Here is a 16,777-nt window from a genome sequence, read left to right as displayed (position 1 = left end):
TACTTGCATGGAGAAGCCACACAGATTCTGCTCTGGGGATGTGAATTTATTGCTTAGTCCCAGTACCACAGGGTTAAGTGAAATGCTATCACAGTAATTTATTATTAAGAGAAACAGTGATGGCTTAGATTAAGAAGATTTGTCTGTCTCTTCTAATTAAGGTTAGGTTTGTAAGAAGCTTTACTGCCCTTTGAAGCTACAGAGACTAAAATTAGAACTCTGGTTCCGTTTAAAATGTCACTAGGTTGGTCTATAATCCTGTGGTGGTTGCAACAAGGGATCATTCTTTCTGTGTTGTGATTCCTTGTTTGCAAGCTAGTGAGCCAGGACAAGACCCCATGAAGCAAAGTCTGAGCAGTCTATTAATCAGCAACATGCTGGTCCTACAGGACACTGTGGTGCTCTTCCAGTAACCCCTTGAAGAATCCATACTGAACAGGAATTTGGCAAAGCAATCAGCTGTAAGACACAAGTTCTCTTGCCAGCACAGAGCAAATGGTGGCAGTAAGTGGGCTGTGTACAGAGAGTAAAGAAGTTTGAGGGGAGCAAGATCTGCCCTAAGGCTGTGAGTGAACTCATTTTACAGTGGTGTTTACAGTCCTATATGTGACAATAGCATCCCAGGCTACAGCATCCCAGCTATCCCAGGCTGTCCTCACTTGCTGGTCTACAGAAAATGTCAAAACTCAGAGCAGTAAATGCATCACTTCTAAATTATATTATTATTCCTCTATTTACACAGCATCAAATGAACCCGTGGGGCTGTTAAAGGAGAATAATAGCAAAAGCTGTTCAAAAACTTTTAGGAAATTTGAAGCTTGGATTCAGTTTTCCTTACTGATGTGTAGACCTAGAGCAGCTCTGACTAGATTAGTAAATTACAGAAATATAAAACTCATTACATAGAAAGATCAGGTGCATTTGTGAAGAACAAAGCCTTCTTTGAGAATATTTAGCATGACAAAACATTTGAAGGAGAAGCCATGATGCTTCAAGTCACAGCTCAGTTTCTGGTTGGCTGTGATTATGAAAATACTCTTCCAGTAGGAAGAATGAAATTATGATTCACTACAGAGTGCCATTCTCTAAATGATCTGTGTTTCAACTAAGACAATACAGCATAAGTGTGTGGATCCACATTCTTCTGCTAGGTCTTATGTACTTGTCAGATAGGACAGTGTGGTGGGAGCCACTAAATTGCTATTTAGTAGTTCAAAAAGAGAATAATCTTTTAATTTGGTTTAGTGAAACAAAGCAAGTTTATATGTATATTGGAAGGGATGAACTGCAAGCACTGAGTCTCAGATATGTGAGCAAGAAAATCCCTCATCAATTAATACAGTAAGAATCTACCAGCTTTTACTGATCAATCTGCTGGGCAATGAATGAAATTTAATTGCTCTGTTGCACTGTTAGTAAGTTTTTCATATTACAGGGCATATCTTTTGCATTGTATTCTTTTTTTCTTAGATAAACTCTGTCATGCTTTTATAGACAGGAACATCCAATTAAGCAGCAAAATCAATCACCTGTCATTCAAATAACCACTCACAATATCTGAACAGCACATATTCATGAAGGACCTCCTGAGTAAAAACAATTTGCTCTCCTCAGAATCTTATTACTGCTTTCAAATGAGGAGTAAAAGGGCTCAAAAAGATTACAGGAAGTCACTTAGTGAGGTCCCCTTTATTTACTCAGATTAAGACAGGAGTAAACAATACCTACCTATTCTGAACAAATAAAGCAGGGTGGTTCACAAAGTATTTCTTACTGTGAGAGAAGGGTACAGCTATAATCAGTAGGGCTGGTTTGAGCAGTTCAGTTTATTTTACTGTGTCCAAAAACCCAGTATCTACTGCAGCAGGTATGAGCAGCTCCTGTGTGACACTGGCTGAGGTCCTGTGGGCAAAAGGAAGCCCTCTGGAGGAAGAAGAAATATGGGCACTCCTGTACCTGTCCACAATGCAGCTTCTGGAGGATCTTCACAAAGGTGAGATGAAAAGCATCTTTTTAAGAGTTCATACTGTTGGAAAATAATTCTTGAGTTATTTTAATTGTTTTGAGTTGGTTTGTTTGTGGGGGTGGGGTGGAGACAAAAAAAAACTAATGGCACTAACAGCATACTGCTAATAAAAGTGAGAAATCTTTCAATGCTGCTGGGATTACGTGCAGATTGCTCTGCCTACATAGAAGGTCTTCATGCAGTTTTGGCTTTTTTTTTTTTCCAAATTAAACATCAAGTAGTAATTAATCTAAGAACAATTATATGCAGACAGAAGAGTCTTTCCTAAGTCTGAATAACATGCACCCAGAGAAAGTGCAGTGTCAGCTAGGCTCATGTCCTTCATGGACTGACACAGAGGACAGGCAAATCCACATGGCTCTCCATTCAGCTAGTAAGAGATTTTATCCTTGATGATAATAATGTGACTTATCATTATGATGTTTGCTTGCCAAGCAGGCCAGCTTGAGAGAGCACAGAGCACAACTGAGCAACAACAAGAGAGCACAGCTGAGCGACCTGTCACGTTTTGAGAATTGTTTATGTGAATGGGTATTCCTTTTGAGGGAAGAATGGATGAGATGTGTTCTTACCTCATAAGCATGTAGAATCAAAATACAAAATTCAGAAAACAAGTGATGTGTAATTTCTGCTATAGCTGGAGGAGTGAAAATTCATTACCAACTAGTTTTTAATGGGCTGGAACACTACAGGAGGTTGACTATACCATCAGTTCTCTATTAACTGGTGTAACAAGGGGATAGCATAGCCCAGGAAATACAAGCACCAGAAATGTGCAAAGGAGTGAAGCACAAAGATACCCACCTGGACAGGTTCAGCATAGGACCATCTATTGACTCTGTGCCAGACACTAAGCTGACACTATGCTCTTGTGATTGCTGACTTAACAAAACAATTTTTTTTTTTTTAATATAATCAGCCTATGTTCCCTATGCTACACCAGATAAATTTAGGGTATCAGAACATGGAAACCGAACCAAGAAGAAGTAGGGATGTACAACCAAGCCGGGCTGCAGGCCCAGTGTGTAAGGCTGCTAAAACTTGTCTTTAGAGAGCTCAGGTCCAGAAGTGATGCCAAGCTGGAGTCATTCTGAAGCTGAATCCACAGTGCTCCAGTTACTTTGAGCACAGGGAAGGTTACGTGCCAGTGCATAGCATCATCCCAGTTGAGTAAGGCATATCTCTGACTCCACATCTCTCAATTACAGCTATATTGTTTGTGTAATCAGCCTCTTTTCAAGGCTAATGCTGCCACATTTCCTGTGCTGTGCATGATGCAATAAATCATGCCAGATCTCATGATGATCAGCACCACTTGGTACAGAATATTCCCGGTGTGCTGGGGCACTGCCAGGTTAGCCAGGAATGGCACTGGTTGGCTGGCCAGCACTACGGAAAGCCAGGTATTTTCCACTAGGATGAAGTACAAACTGGCTGGCTGTTCCTAAAACAGAGAAGCTTTCCAGCACATGTGACTTGTGTTTGCATACAACACTACAGAAAACATGGAAGGGGCAAAAGAGAACCCTAGTTGAAGATAACCATGGTCAGAGAGCCCAGTGATCACCAGGCAAGGCCACAGTGACAAGACAAGACTGACTGGGAAGTCAGTCTGTGGGTCAGGACCAATAAGGTCCCCAGTCAGACAAGTCATTCTGGGTACATCTCCAGTGATGAGTTTGGTTAGACAGGCAAGATGCCAGAAATATGATTATCTGAGTGCAGTGAATTCAACACTAAGATCTCCATTTTATCGACTTCAACATTTTTCAGACCCTGCCATCTGTGTGATTTGCCCATGGTCAGTACTACTGTCTGCTGAAGGAAATTTGTTTTTCCAAAACAATGCATCTCAGACAGAAGCTGCCCCTTTCAGTCCGCCAGAACTGCTCCACCGCCCAAGTAAAAACCAGCACTTTGGACTAACAAAGGTGAGGTATTTTGCAAAGTGCATCTTGACAGCACCTCATGAAGACAATCTTGCGGGTTTTAATGCAATACACCAGGCACCTACTGTCACATCCCAGTATTATTTGTAAAGGCCCACAGAAAGGAAATAGTGAAATGGTGTTCAAGCAGGTATGGTAATTGTAATCCCAGAAGCAGCAGGACTGCAGTATCTCTACAATCAGGGGATGGAAGCAGTCCTAGGAAGTCAGAAATATGTTCGGCTTTGTTAACAATTTATTTTTCTTCTCTCTGACAAATGAGTCTCTCTGGAAAGACAGTAAGATAAAATATTCAGGCACCTTAAAATTTTAAATGCCACTCAGACCACATACTCCCCTCAGGCAGAACACAGTATTTTCAGATTCCCACATAACTGACCACTTAGACACTAGGCAGAAAAATGAAGCTGTGGAATGTGCAGCCTTATTCCAGGAATTATTTTCCTGCATATAACAGCTAGGCAGTCCCACAGGTAGGGGAAAATTTTAATCAGCAATGGGAGAGCTTCAAAATTAAGAAAGGAGTTCAGATTTCTTTCCCTATTCCTGGCATCTTTGAACAGAGGGCAGCCTGCCTCAGCCCCTCAAGCTGAACAGTACTAATGCTGCCATGATGATTTTTTAACCTTTTCTTTTACATATTTTTTATATAACTTTTATGTATCCTCAGTATTCTTATACTTGCAATTCCTTAAGTCTGATAACTTAGCAGAGCCCTAGTATTTTGTTAAGTCAGGAGACCAAACATCCTAAAGGCCTCATAGTAGGATGCCGGAAAACCCTATGCTATCTTGGGAAACCACGGTCCTGTCTAGAACATATTCTGTAAACTGGAGATTGGGCCCATCCAGGGGAAATTTATTGGATGGGGAAATAGCACACCATTTATCCAGGCCTCCCATTAGGGCACTCCTGTTAAATATGCAAATTTGTAAAGTCTATAAATTGCATACACGATCTGTCGTGTGTGTGGATTGCAACACATCCCACCTTGGTGAAACAGTGCAACATAAGGATCCTTATTAAAATACCAAGGCAAAAACCCCTTATCCCTTAACTGTGTCTGGCTCTCAGTTTTTTAATACCAGGAAAAGGCATCACTAATTGCATGCAACTTAGTCCATAGGCTAAGAGTCACTATTTTGCTTTTAGATATGTTTAGTCTAGTTTAAAAAAAATATCTGATTTTTCATATATGATTTTTCATTTGATTCTGTGACTTCTGCCATTTTGTGACCAAAGACACAAAAAGATGATGTGTCTAGCATGAGGCCTTCCTGTACTAATTTCCTGTATTGATTTCACACAGGGTTTCCTTTTCTGTTTTGACAGATGCTGGTGTATTCCTTAGGAATGACCCTCTATTGGTCAGCAGATTACCAGGTTCCTCCAAACCAGGCCAGTAACACGAACATTTTTGTTTTCTTTTATTCTGTAGGTTCAAAGAATAAGAAGCATAGTCTAAAGTATCACTAAGAGGGGCTTTGTGTTTTAGACCATTAGGAAAAAATTGAAGAGCTTGTGTCAAGGCCTAAGTTTTACCAAAAATACCAGTTCGCATAAATCAGGAAATTTAGTTGGAGCTCATCTTTCCTTTCCTTTTTTTTTTCCCCACTCTATTTCTTCAAAGACCAGAATTTTTCTTATTAAGATGAATTGTATCTTGATTTTAAGGGTGAAGGTTATTTATTCCAAGACAATTAGGAACAGTTGTCTTGGAATAAACAATTGTCCCCACTACCCAGGGAAGTGGTTGAATCTCATCCCTGGAGGTATTTAAAAGATGATTACTGGTGGCACTTAGGGACATGATTTAGAGGTGGACTTGCCAGTGTTAGGTTCATGATTGCACTCAATGATATTAAAGGTCTTTTTCAACATAAATTATTCTATGATTCTATTATTCTAAGGACTTAAACAAAAACATCTTGTTGGCATGATTGTGGTGCTGTGCACATTTATGTGCTTTTTCAAAAGTGGGATGGAAGAATAAAACTAAATAACTCCCCTTATTTCTGAGAAAATTCTATCAGTATCTCTGCTAGCTGAAATTATAAGTTTCTTGCTTACCCAGAATCCTTTCAAAGACTTGTAATATATTTTGCTTCATTTCTATATTGATGCTTTTGGTTGCTTGTTCTCAATTTGGGGAGCACAGGTTTCTGTAGATTTAACCTCTCTTTTACATTCTATGAGAAAAAGCTTTATAAGCTAAATGGCCTTAAAATATAAGTATCTGGTTTCTATGACAACAGTTGTGGCTGGTCAAACTCCTCACCTTTTTGAAGCTAATGCTACCACATACCTTACTTCCATGAATCTTTGATTCACATTCTAATTAACAAGGCTCTGGAGCAAACTGAACTGTCTGTCACCAAGAAGCCCCTAATTGGGCCTGCAATCATTCTTGGAGATGTCAATTCCAAGGCTATCCTGGATCCCACTATAGGTGCATTCCATGCTGTTATGCTGCTTGTCTGGAATTCTCCCAAAGTCTAAAGGAATTCAGTGCATGTTTCTCACCCAGAGTGAAAGGCTTACAGAAATTCCTGGTCCCAGTTTGCATAGGATTTCAGTCCCCTGGGAGATGTCATTTAACAGTACCTCTGTTTTGACTCAGTCCCTCCAGCTGAGTGACCAACTACATGCTCTCTTGCTGACACTGTGTGAAGATCTGCCACACAGAAGACTTTCTCCTGAATCCATTCTGGAGGCATGTGAAGCACATCAGAAGGAATCTGCTTCCTTACCAGCAAAGTTCTACATAAAGAGAATGGTTCAGTTTGCAGTGGGAAGTGTCAGCGAGGTAAGTACTACTCCCATACTCCAGTCATCTCTTTTTCTGCAGTGAGAGAGGTGCTCAGCAACACAGGAGACAGGGGAGTGATTGCCAAAATTAATCTTCCTATGGATTAAGAAGCGAGATTTGGTTCTAAACTTCTAGGCAGGAAATTGTGTGGGCATGTGTACGAGCAAATAAAGCAATGAAGCCATCTCACACACCACTTCTACACTCCTGGGAAGTGATTGATCTTTTGTATTTATAGTATCTTAATTTCTTTAGGTAGTACTGAAGCAATCATAACCTTTACAGAGACCTCATATTGGCCAAATTAAAGGACTTTACACAACAGTAAAAATTTCTCCGTTGCCATTCTTGTTTCCGAATTTCTTAATGAAATGCAAAGAAATATCATTTACATCATATTGGGAAACTAGGTCATTGTCCTTGAGTAGAACTGAATATTTGCTGTGCAATCAAGCCTGACCACATGAGTTCTTTAAAAAATGAGCACATAAGTTTTTTCAAAATTTGAAATATCAAAAACCATTTTTGTTAACAAGCTGAATGACAACTGAAGAAAACACACCAGAATTTTTTGTCATTAAGATTAAATCATTAAGATTCTGAGAATAATTTTTCCCTTGCACTCTTTCTTACTCTCTTTGCTACTGTAACAGAGGGTGTCCCCTCTTAAACTTAGCTAGCATGAGAGCATGGAACCAACATACTCAGTCCTGCTTTGTGTTAATCTGAGAAAATGAAGTTGCTTATACAAAGCAGATCAGCAGCCTCTGACAGCCAGAGGGCAAGGATCACTTCACTATGAGAGTCTGAAGTTCACATACCATATGACATTGACTTTGAATATTACTGCCTTCCAGACAGAGCAGGTGGTCACTGAAGACAGCACAGCCTCTCATCTGAACAGAAGTCATGTGATAAGGAAAAGACTGCATGAAAAAATATCGGACACCTCAACACTGGCATCCCAGATGAATTTTCACCAAGGTAAAGAAAGATTTATAACCTGAACTCTCTAATACGGACAGCCTTTTCTGTGTCTTTTCCAAAGTAGATGGATTGTTTAATTTCATGCTGTAGTGATTACATGTAGTGTTGGATAGGATAGTTATTGCTGTACATCTAAATTACTTCATAATGGAAAGACTCTGAGGCAAGTCACTGAGGTTTCTTTTTCTTATTTCCACAAAGGACAGGAGTCAGGGCTGTGAAGCAATGATAACAAATCAGCTTGCACAGATTTGACTCTTAAAGCACTTTGCATAAAACCTGTGCATATAAAACTCCTCTACTTTCAAAACTGCTTTTGTACTTTGTATACTCCAGTGTGTTTTTGAAGGTGGCGTTCTGTGAGGTTATCCTCTTGCCATTAAGGAATATATATTCATCTTTCCTATTTGACTATTCAAGGAAAGATTTGTAGTTTGTTTTTTTTTTTTTTATTTTGGTTTAGTTTTTTATTCAAAAGATGCTTTAGAAATTCACACATGAATTGCTGGAGTGATTTCAAAACAAGGTCAAATCCTCCTCACTATATAAATAAAACAATTATATAACATCGTATCTAAAAGTATATAACAATTTTTTTATTTTGACAAAGATCAAGGATTATTATCCCTCAGAGTAATTCTATAACTATCTTTTTTATATTGTCTACACCATACTGTTCACTTTGACAGAGATCTCTGATTTTGGAGCAAAGGGAAAGCTGGCCCAAGCTATACAGGATTTTTTTTTTTATATGATCAGCATTAGGCATATGAACAATACAATTCCTATTCAGCAAGTCACACATATGCTCTGTGAAATCAGCTGGAATCAAACACAGACTTAAATATATCTGGAACATTTCTATTAGGTATTATTGGTTACAAGAAAGGGGATTGTTTTGGAAACATATAGACAAACTACCCCTCAAGCCATATTGGTTCACTTACTCAGGAACTGAGCTGTAGATTCACACCTGCAAGCATAGGTAGAAATTCTGCTGCTGCCAAAAGGGATGGCCCCAGTTTCCACCCTGTATTAGCCACAAATTCCTGCCAGTTTCCTTACCTTGGTTCTAGGGATTATCTGTCTGTTGTGATCTCTGTGTCTGCCCGTGAATCAGGTCACTTGACTTACACTGGCCAAAGGACTTCAATGAATTAGGGTGTCAATTATACTGAAAATGTGTGAGCTCCACTTTGCAAGACAGCATTCCATTTCTTTCTTTTTTTTTAATTAAAAAAATTTTTCTTTTTTTTAATTAAAAATTAAATTTTGTTTAATTATTAATTAAAAATTATGTTTCAGAGATTCTGTACAAGGACAAGAGAGAATGCAAACAAAGTAAAATCAGTGTGCAAGAAAAATATGTACATCCTAATGAATTAGGATGACCCATTAATGGAATTTCTGCATCTGGCTCTGGTAGTGGATTATGTTTGGACATTGTCCACCCTGCACACAGAAAGAAGAAATTATAGATCAAGGTTTTGGACCTCAGAGTACAAGGAATAAGAACTTTGCAGGTTATCTGCACTTTGCAACCATTCAGTTAAACATACAGAACAGAATTAATGTATCAGATTTGTTTTGTATGAAATAGTTGAGAACTATGAAAACCAGTTCTGGCCAGAACAAGATTATGAAAGCAATAGAATGAAGTTACCAAGATTTCCTCAGTCTTTAAGGAATTGGAGTCAGGGATAGAAGACAGAAAGATGAGGACTATATGAAAATTAGCCAATCCAAATGTTATTTACATTAACATGCAAATACAATTACTTATAATCAAAGTATATGATTCACCACATTTTCTTTCTGTTTCCAGACAAAGGGCCCAGATTAATGAACTATAGTCAATCAACAGAAGATTACAGACAACTCTCTGCAGATTATAGTGACTCTAATAGTATATCTGAAAGTACATCTTTGATACTGTCTAATCGAGGACACAGGAGAGGTATGATTTTTAAAAAAGAATATGTTTGTGAATTACGTATTCATCTCTTTTGTCCTCTGAAGTGTGGGACTGACCACGTACTGGGTGATTGATACTCCTATGCAACTTGTGGTTATGTAACTTGGGAGGTATATTTGTGCTAAGTTGTAGAGAAGAAAGATACTTTTATATTAGATTTTACTTTTGTCCTACAGTAAAGCTATATATTCCCTGGTTGCCATGTAGCCCCATCACCTCTTTCTTGCTTCATGCCCCCTTTGCCAGGTAAATCTGCTCAGCAGGTCACAAAGCTTGACATTATGTTTTTAGCACATGGGGTCTTGACACAGAAAAGGTGGGGCTACCTCACAAATGCATATGGTGGGCAATGTCAAGATGTCATCTCCAAAATCAGTTGAATCTATAAATAATACCTAAGAGTGAATGTTCTATGAGGACATAATTCAGAGAGAAATTAGGCACATCCTGGGAAAAAAAAAAACCCATCATGTCTTACCTCTCAGCCCTAAGCCCTCAGCCCAAGGATGAGGAAAGTGAGGTCACTCCTGTTAATGCTCTCCTCCTGCAAGGTGCTTTTCTGAAGCTCCAGAATTGCAATCAATATCAGCAGCAATAAAAACCTGAGACTGCAGTTGCTCCATGAGTGACACATATGTGTGAGTCACATACACAGTCACACACAGGGAAGGTAAACTCAGAACAGAAATCTGTTTTGTAAGCAGTTTAAAAGACATTTTGGTCATAAACTTGACAAAGGCTCATTCTAGTGACTTTGTGCATATATCAGTCTCATTGAAACACTGGTTGCTGTGCATACTCAGGATTTTGGAAGAGAGGATTCCAAAAATACATGAATAAACACAGAATGTGAGAGCCTGCTTGTCACAGACATTCTTTCATGAAATCATATATTTTTAAAAAAAGCATTCTTCTATGAAAAGAAATATTACCATCTAGTAGAGCATCATCATCAAAGGATATTAATATCTCTATCAAGACTGTACATTAGGAGCTCATTTAACATATAGTAAATCTACAACATCGATTTCTTTGAAGAATACATGCTAATTTAATGTCAAGTGTGTGCTGGATTTGTGATCAAAGCATGGGAGTCTGGCCACTGAGAGTAGCCAAGTTGTCCCATTACTGTAACAGCTGATATGGAAAGTCTAAGGGGACTTTGATGATCTTGTCAAAATATATTTATATTAAAATAAATATATTAATATAATTATATTAAAACCACAGTGCAAGCAGAGAATTTTGCGAGGTTTTCTGATTAAAAAGCATGTTGTTTCAGAACACAGGATTGAATCTTAACTTTGGTAACTAGCTTATCTCAAATCTCACATTTTGTCACTACCATCTGCAGCTTGAAAAATCCCCACATGTTTATGCTTATTTTAGCAGTGGGACTGTAGATTTTCTAGGTTTCAAAATTGCAGTTGGTTGGTTGGTACACTAGAATTCAGCATCACGCTTTCATGATGGCATTCAGTGTGAAGCCTCAGGGTGTAGTGCATGAATGTTTTATCAAAATGATTGCTTTAACACAGCTTATCTTACCACCTCTATCATCCTACTTATGTAATAGTTTGATATGCAGTTCTTCAAATAAGCTCAATGAAATGATCCAAGTGAATAAAAATGTAACCTTCTCACCCTTCCCTAAAGATTTCAAACATCTCTGCTGATACAAGAAGCATTCACAGAACTACCATTTGCATAACCCTCTCTGGTTCTGCCTCTAAATTTCAACCTTCATGTGTTTGGACAAAGCAACACCTGTCCATTCTGTAGCAAGAAGATGATTGAAGGTGAAAAACAATACAATCCTTATTTGTTAAGGACCCTCAAACCATCCACTATTCTTGCCATGTTTTTATGTTGTAGAAACATTCACAATATATTTAACATAGAAAGTAACCAGTGGAATAGACACAACAATTTTCATTTTATTGATTTTATATTCTACTCTGATTAAGCCAGAGAAGTTTCATGCCTTTTCCCACCCATATAATGCCTGAAAATAGAAGAACAAAAATTGGTCATAATTTCTGAAGAAAAAAAGCTGATTCACAAATTTCCCCCATAGAGATGGAAATGACAGACATTGTACCTACACAGCTGTTTTCCAAATTACATTCACATACTGGGTTATGAAGAGGAAGTAACAATAACTAGGGAACTGGGAATACTGCTGGAGCAGTATTCACTAACCTTATTAAACAGCCATTTATCATGTCCAAGCAAGGACACAAGAGAGGAAGCTGCCAGTCTAAATTTCTTCCCTGTTGTAATTCCCAACATCTGATGCTGAGTGCTGCTACTATTACTTGAATTTTTATATTTCCTTTATTTATTGCAGGAAAAGTTCCAGAGACACACAGATCATGTGACACTACACTTAGTGGGTCGAGGACAGAAAGTAGCTACAAGCTCTTCATAAACAGGTAAGCTCAATTCACATTCTACAAGATGGAAGCTGTTTTATAAGCAAGTGAAGCCAGCAACTAGTGTGGCAATGCCAGTATCAGAAAATGCCTGACTTGCCATCTGAGACTGTTTTAATAACAGATACTAATTATATAGCATAAATAACTTAATAAATACATAATATTCTATTATGTAGAATAAATAAATAGTGTTCACCTGGACTTGGTTTGGTTCCAAGTGGAACAGTCCAAAAGCTCTAGTGAAAAGGAACTTGGGCCTGAACAATCTATACAAAACAAATTCAGGATTTCCACATTTACTCTGTACCATCTGTGTTCTGCCAGATGGCACAGGCCTCCCAGAACAGCTGCCCCCAGCTGTGTCTCCACCAGGCAAGGAGGCAGCACTAGCCCTCTGTGACTGAAAGAGCTGGGAAGCTGCTCCACAGAGACTGTGAAAGGATGGATTTGATGATCTTAGAGGTCTTTTCTAACCTTACTAATTATATATTTTATTAAGGGAAAAATCTGTTGAAAATGTATGAATAGTCATCGCTTTCCCTGTCAAGGCATTCTCTCAGAGCCCTTATTTGTCCACATTCAGATTTTGGATGTGGTCTTGCCTTGCTGTCACATTAAAGTGTGTTCTGGAGTGGTTGTGTCAGACCATGTATATAATGTGTAATTTTCATTTACATTTCCACCTCAGTCCTTATACTGATTTTTCTCACTTGTGTCAGTCATATCCAGCCCTGCACCACCACTGGACTGGAGAGTTACAGGTAAGCCAGGGTCACAGGCAGTAAAGACCTCTGCTCTGCCATGAGGATTAGCCTCGTTTCAGCCATGGCACGGACAGCAGCCTTGTAGACATTGGCAAAGAAAACTGAGGATTGTACAACTGATGCTAACTTCTTTTCAAAAGCCAGGGAAACTCCACTGCTGCCAACAAGAACTTTCTAGACTGGGTGAGTGCAATCATGGCTGCTTCCAAACGAAGGAGATGTAAGCACTGTCAGCCTCTAGGCACCACAAAGACCAGAATCCCAAAGTTAAGCACCCTGTAATCCCTACAGACATCCCATTTAAATTGAGTTCTTGACCCAGTTAAACAGGAGTTTCTTCTTTTAACCATGACACGAGTAATTCAGGCCCACAGGAAATGCTCAATTTAGATCAACTCCCAGTTAAATGCGTCCCAAGTAAACAGTTTGAACTTCCTGATAAATCAGCCATGATAATCTGGACAATATGAGATATCCCAGTACACCTGTAAAACTGCAACAAGAGAGATCTACAAACAGATTGCAGAAGAGTGGCTGCTTTTGTCAAGAAAGAAGCCTCTGTCTGCTTGTCTAACTACACACACAAACATTTACATGTGTGTTCACAGACATCTATATATGCATCCTATATCTAGCAGTTATATGAGTATCTGAAGATTTTTTTACTGAGTACTTCAGAGCAATTGCCATGCCTCTGACTAAAAACCTGGATATGATCTTAATATGCATGATCTAAAATCATTCTGCCAAGAATAAGTTCGCCTCCTCTGCTGAAGGACGAACTCTGTTCTCCAAATTTCCAGCAAACTGCTTCCCATAGAACTTCAAGGACTGTAAACTGCACTCCTGGTTGCAAGCATCTGCAACTGAATTTCTACCACAGTCACCATTCTATTACAAGTACCATGACAGCAGTGGAGTTGAAATTACTTTGGAAATCACCAGTTTCCCATGAAGGAGTACAACCAACACAAAGATTAGTGATGGGTTTACTATCTATAAAGCTTACTAATATCATCATGCTCATTCTGTAGGCAGCCCAATTAACGTAATTTACATTTCACAAAGTGAAGCTTGTAAGCAAGGCTCTGGTCTATATCTAAAGAAGACACAACTGTCAAATCTGGCATCTCTCATCTAACAGGAGTAATAACAGGAAGTGCTTTCCACAGGAAAAGAAAGCCTTCTTAATAAAAATTTTTGGATTTTGAGATAAAAATATTATTATATTTTTATTATTACACAATAATAATAAAGGTCACTTCAGGTAATTTTGAAGCACATTTCTTAAGTAAATGTTGACCTTTATGAGGTTGCATTGATAGAAACAAAAATAACTAGATATCTTTATAGACAGAGGAATGTAAAATACAATAGGAGAGGAAGAGAGAAGAGAAGAGAAGAGAAGAGAAGAGAAGAGAAGAGAAGAGAAGAGAAGAGAAGAGAAGAGAAGAGAAGAGAAGTTGGAAAAGACTCACAATAATAATCTAGTCCAACTGCCTGACCACTTCAGACTGACCAAAACTTAAAGCATGTTATTAAGGGCATATCCAAATGCCTCTTAAAAACTGACAGGCTTGGACCAGTGACCATCTCTCTAGGAAGCCTGTTCCAGTGTTCAGCCCCCAGTGAAGTAAATAAATGGTTCTTAACATCATCTCTGAACCCCACCTACTGTGGCTTTCAACTACTCCCACATTCCCTGTTACGGGATACTAGGCAGAAGAGATGAGAAACTGCTCCAGTGTAATTTGTTAAAATTTTTAGAAATTCCTTGAATAGTTTCCTGATGGAAATCTGCAACGTGCAAAAGAAAAGGATGAAACTTTGGGATAATGGAAATGCTTCCATGTGTCTTTGGCATTACATTGAAAAAATGTAATTAACAAAAATCCACCTCAACACAACCCTTTTTTCTGAACCACATAATCATTATTTGTTCATTAAGTACATAGTATATTTGAAGTTTATTCTAAGGATACATATCTACTCACATGGAAAACACCATTACTTTCTACATTAAAACTATAGTACAAAGATAGCATTCTGATCTGAGATTTCACACACCCTTTTCTTCATTAAATTGAAAACTCCCTCTGTTCCCTAGGACATTAATTTATCCTAATGAATTAGTATTCAAATAATTTAATTCCCATTCCTAGAAAATTCTTAATAATGTAACAACAAATGTTAAGGCTTTCTGAAGCTTTTTTTCTCGATAAAATAATAAATCAGGAATTTGTTTCATCCTGTAGAATTCCCAGAAGGGAATGGGGGGGCTACACTCTGCCTGTTGGCTTCACCAAAATTAAACCACCTGGATCTCGCTCACCAAATGAAGAAAAGAAACAAACTTGATTCTATTGAATCAAAGCAGAGTTTGGATTTATTAATAAAGGGCACCAGTAATAGTACTCCTGTTAAATTATTTCTCTATTTCTGTAAAGAAACATTAAGGAGCTTATAACAGACATTGCCCTGGACTTCACGGTATTCCAGCAGTTACTGTACCTTAAGCTGTCTGTCCCCAGGTCGCTGTTGTGTTGATTGCATGCTATATATTTTCTCAGTATGACATTTCCTGTGCAGGTCGGTGAGTGCTGTAGAAGAAATACCAGGTGGAGCTCAGAACAGCCGACAGAACCTGCTAAGCTTGGGCTCCACCTTCTCTGTGTCCACAAAGGACTACTCAGCACCTGCTGCATCACAGAAATGTTTGTTCCACAGGAAGGAAAAGGTGAATGATGAAAAACATATAAGCGGATTTCAAAATGTAAATATCACTAAAGAGAAGCCTCTCATCTAATTTTTGTCTGACAGTGATGTGCATATTAGCTACTGACTCATCTTATTAGATGAGTATTCTAAATTGACAGACTCCAAATTAGGCATAATCCAGTTGTACTGTCAGAGCTGAAGACAGCAAAAGCAATTGTCCATTAGGACTATGCAAAAGCTCATAATTGAACCCTCTCTGACCTAGATATGTGATTTCTGCCAGCATCAAACACCATATGGACTGTTTTCACCAACCACTTTGACAGCAGTTTCAGAACAGCAAAAAAATTTACAGACACTTTACCCAAATGTCTGCCAGCCAATGATGCTCAAAGGACTTAAATTTTTTTTACAGTGCATGTCTGGACAGAAAGCATAGGCTGGCAGTGAATGTGCCCAGACAGTAATTCTCCTAATTGACTATTTCTACATGCTAAGTTGTGGTAGGACTCTGTTAAATGGAAAGGATAATGTTTCTTTAAAAGGTATGTTGTTTTGTAATCTTGCAATCTTTTCTGGATTGCAAACATTCAGAAAAAACTGAATCACAGAAAACTCCAGCATGATCCTTCATATGGAGTTTTCTGTTGTGGAACAAAAAGGGACAGGTTTCAGGCTGATAAGCCCTTTCATCCCCTCCCAGTTCAGAACCTCAACAGTGACAAATATTTGGTTAAGAGCTTCAGTTAGATACTTGGGAAAATTATCTTTTCTCATATAAATTTTGTTTTAAATTTTATTCTTATGGTTTTTTGTGGGGATAATAACAGCCTTTCACAGGAGTTCAGCAACTGTTACAACACAGTGTTAGTCCCTCTTTAATGTGATACAAAACTGCATTGTCTGTTGGTAGGACTATACTATTATTAATTTTTTTAAAGTATCCAAATGGGTCAAGTTACTAAGTCATGGTGAACAGCTGGAAGGATTCACATCTTATTACTTGAAGACATTTAATTATTTCTGTCTGCTTAAAGGATCTAAATGCATAGACGTATCTGATATATAAAATTAGTTGAGGTGAATACTCAGCAAGAAAAAAAGACCTTAA

General features: G+C 38.3%; 1 protein-coding gene across 1 annotated transcript in view; it reads left to right on the top strand.

The window, feature by feature from the left end:
- The first annotated feature begins 1,869 nt into the window (after window positions 1-1,869).
- The window catches only part of FRMPD2 (FERM and PDZ domain containing 2), a 57,768-nt gene continuing 42,860 nt past the window's right edge, over window positions 1,870-16,777 (top strand). The window contains exons 1-3 of the mRNA XM_041415486.1: window positions 1,870-1,993; window positions 12,097-12,181; window positions 15,538-15,685. Coding sequence (XP_041271420.1) covers window positions 1,870-1,993; window positions 12,097-12,181; window positions 15,538-15,685 — 357 coding nt within the window. The remainder of the gene's footprint in view (window positions 1,994-12,096; window positions 12,182-15,537; window positions 15,686-16,777) is intronic.

Source organism: Onychostruthus taczanowskii, unplaced genomic scaffold, assembly GCF_017590055.1.
Source record: "Onychostruthus taczanowskii isolate IOZ18803 unplaced genomic scaffold, ASM1759005v1 scaffold5, whole genome shotgun sequence".
In the NCBI taxonomy this organism is placed as follows: domain Eukaryota; kingdom Metazoa; phylum Chordata; class Aves; order Passeriformes; family Passeridae; genus Onychostruthus; species Onychostruthus taczanowskii.
Note: the sequence above shows the minus strand (reverse complement) of the source record. Positions and strands in the feature narration are given on the sequence as shown.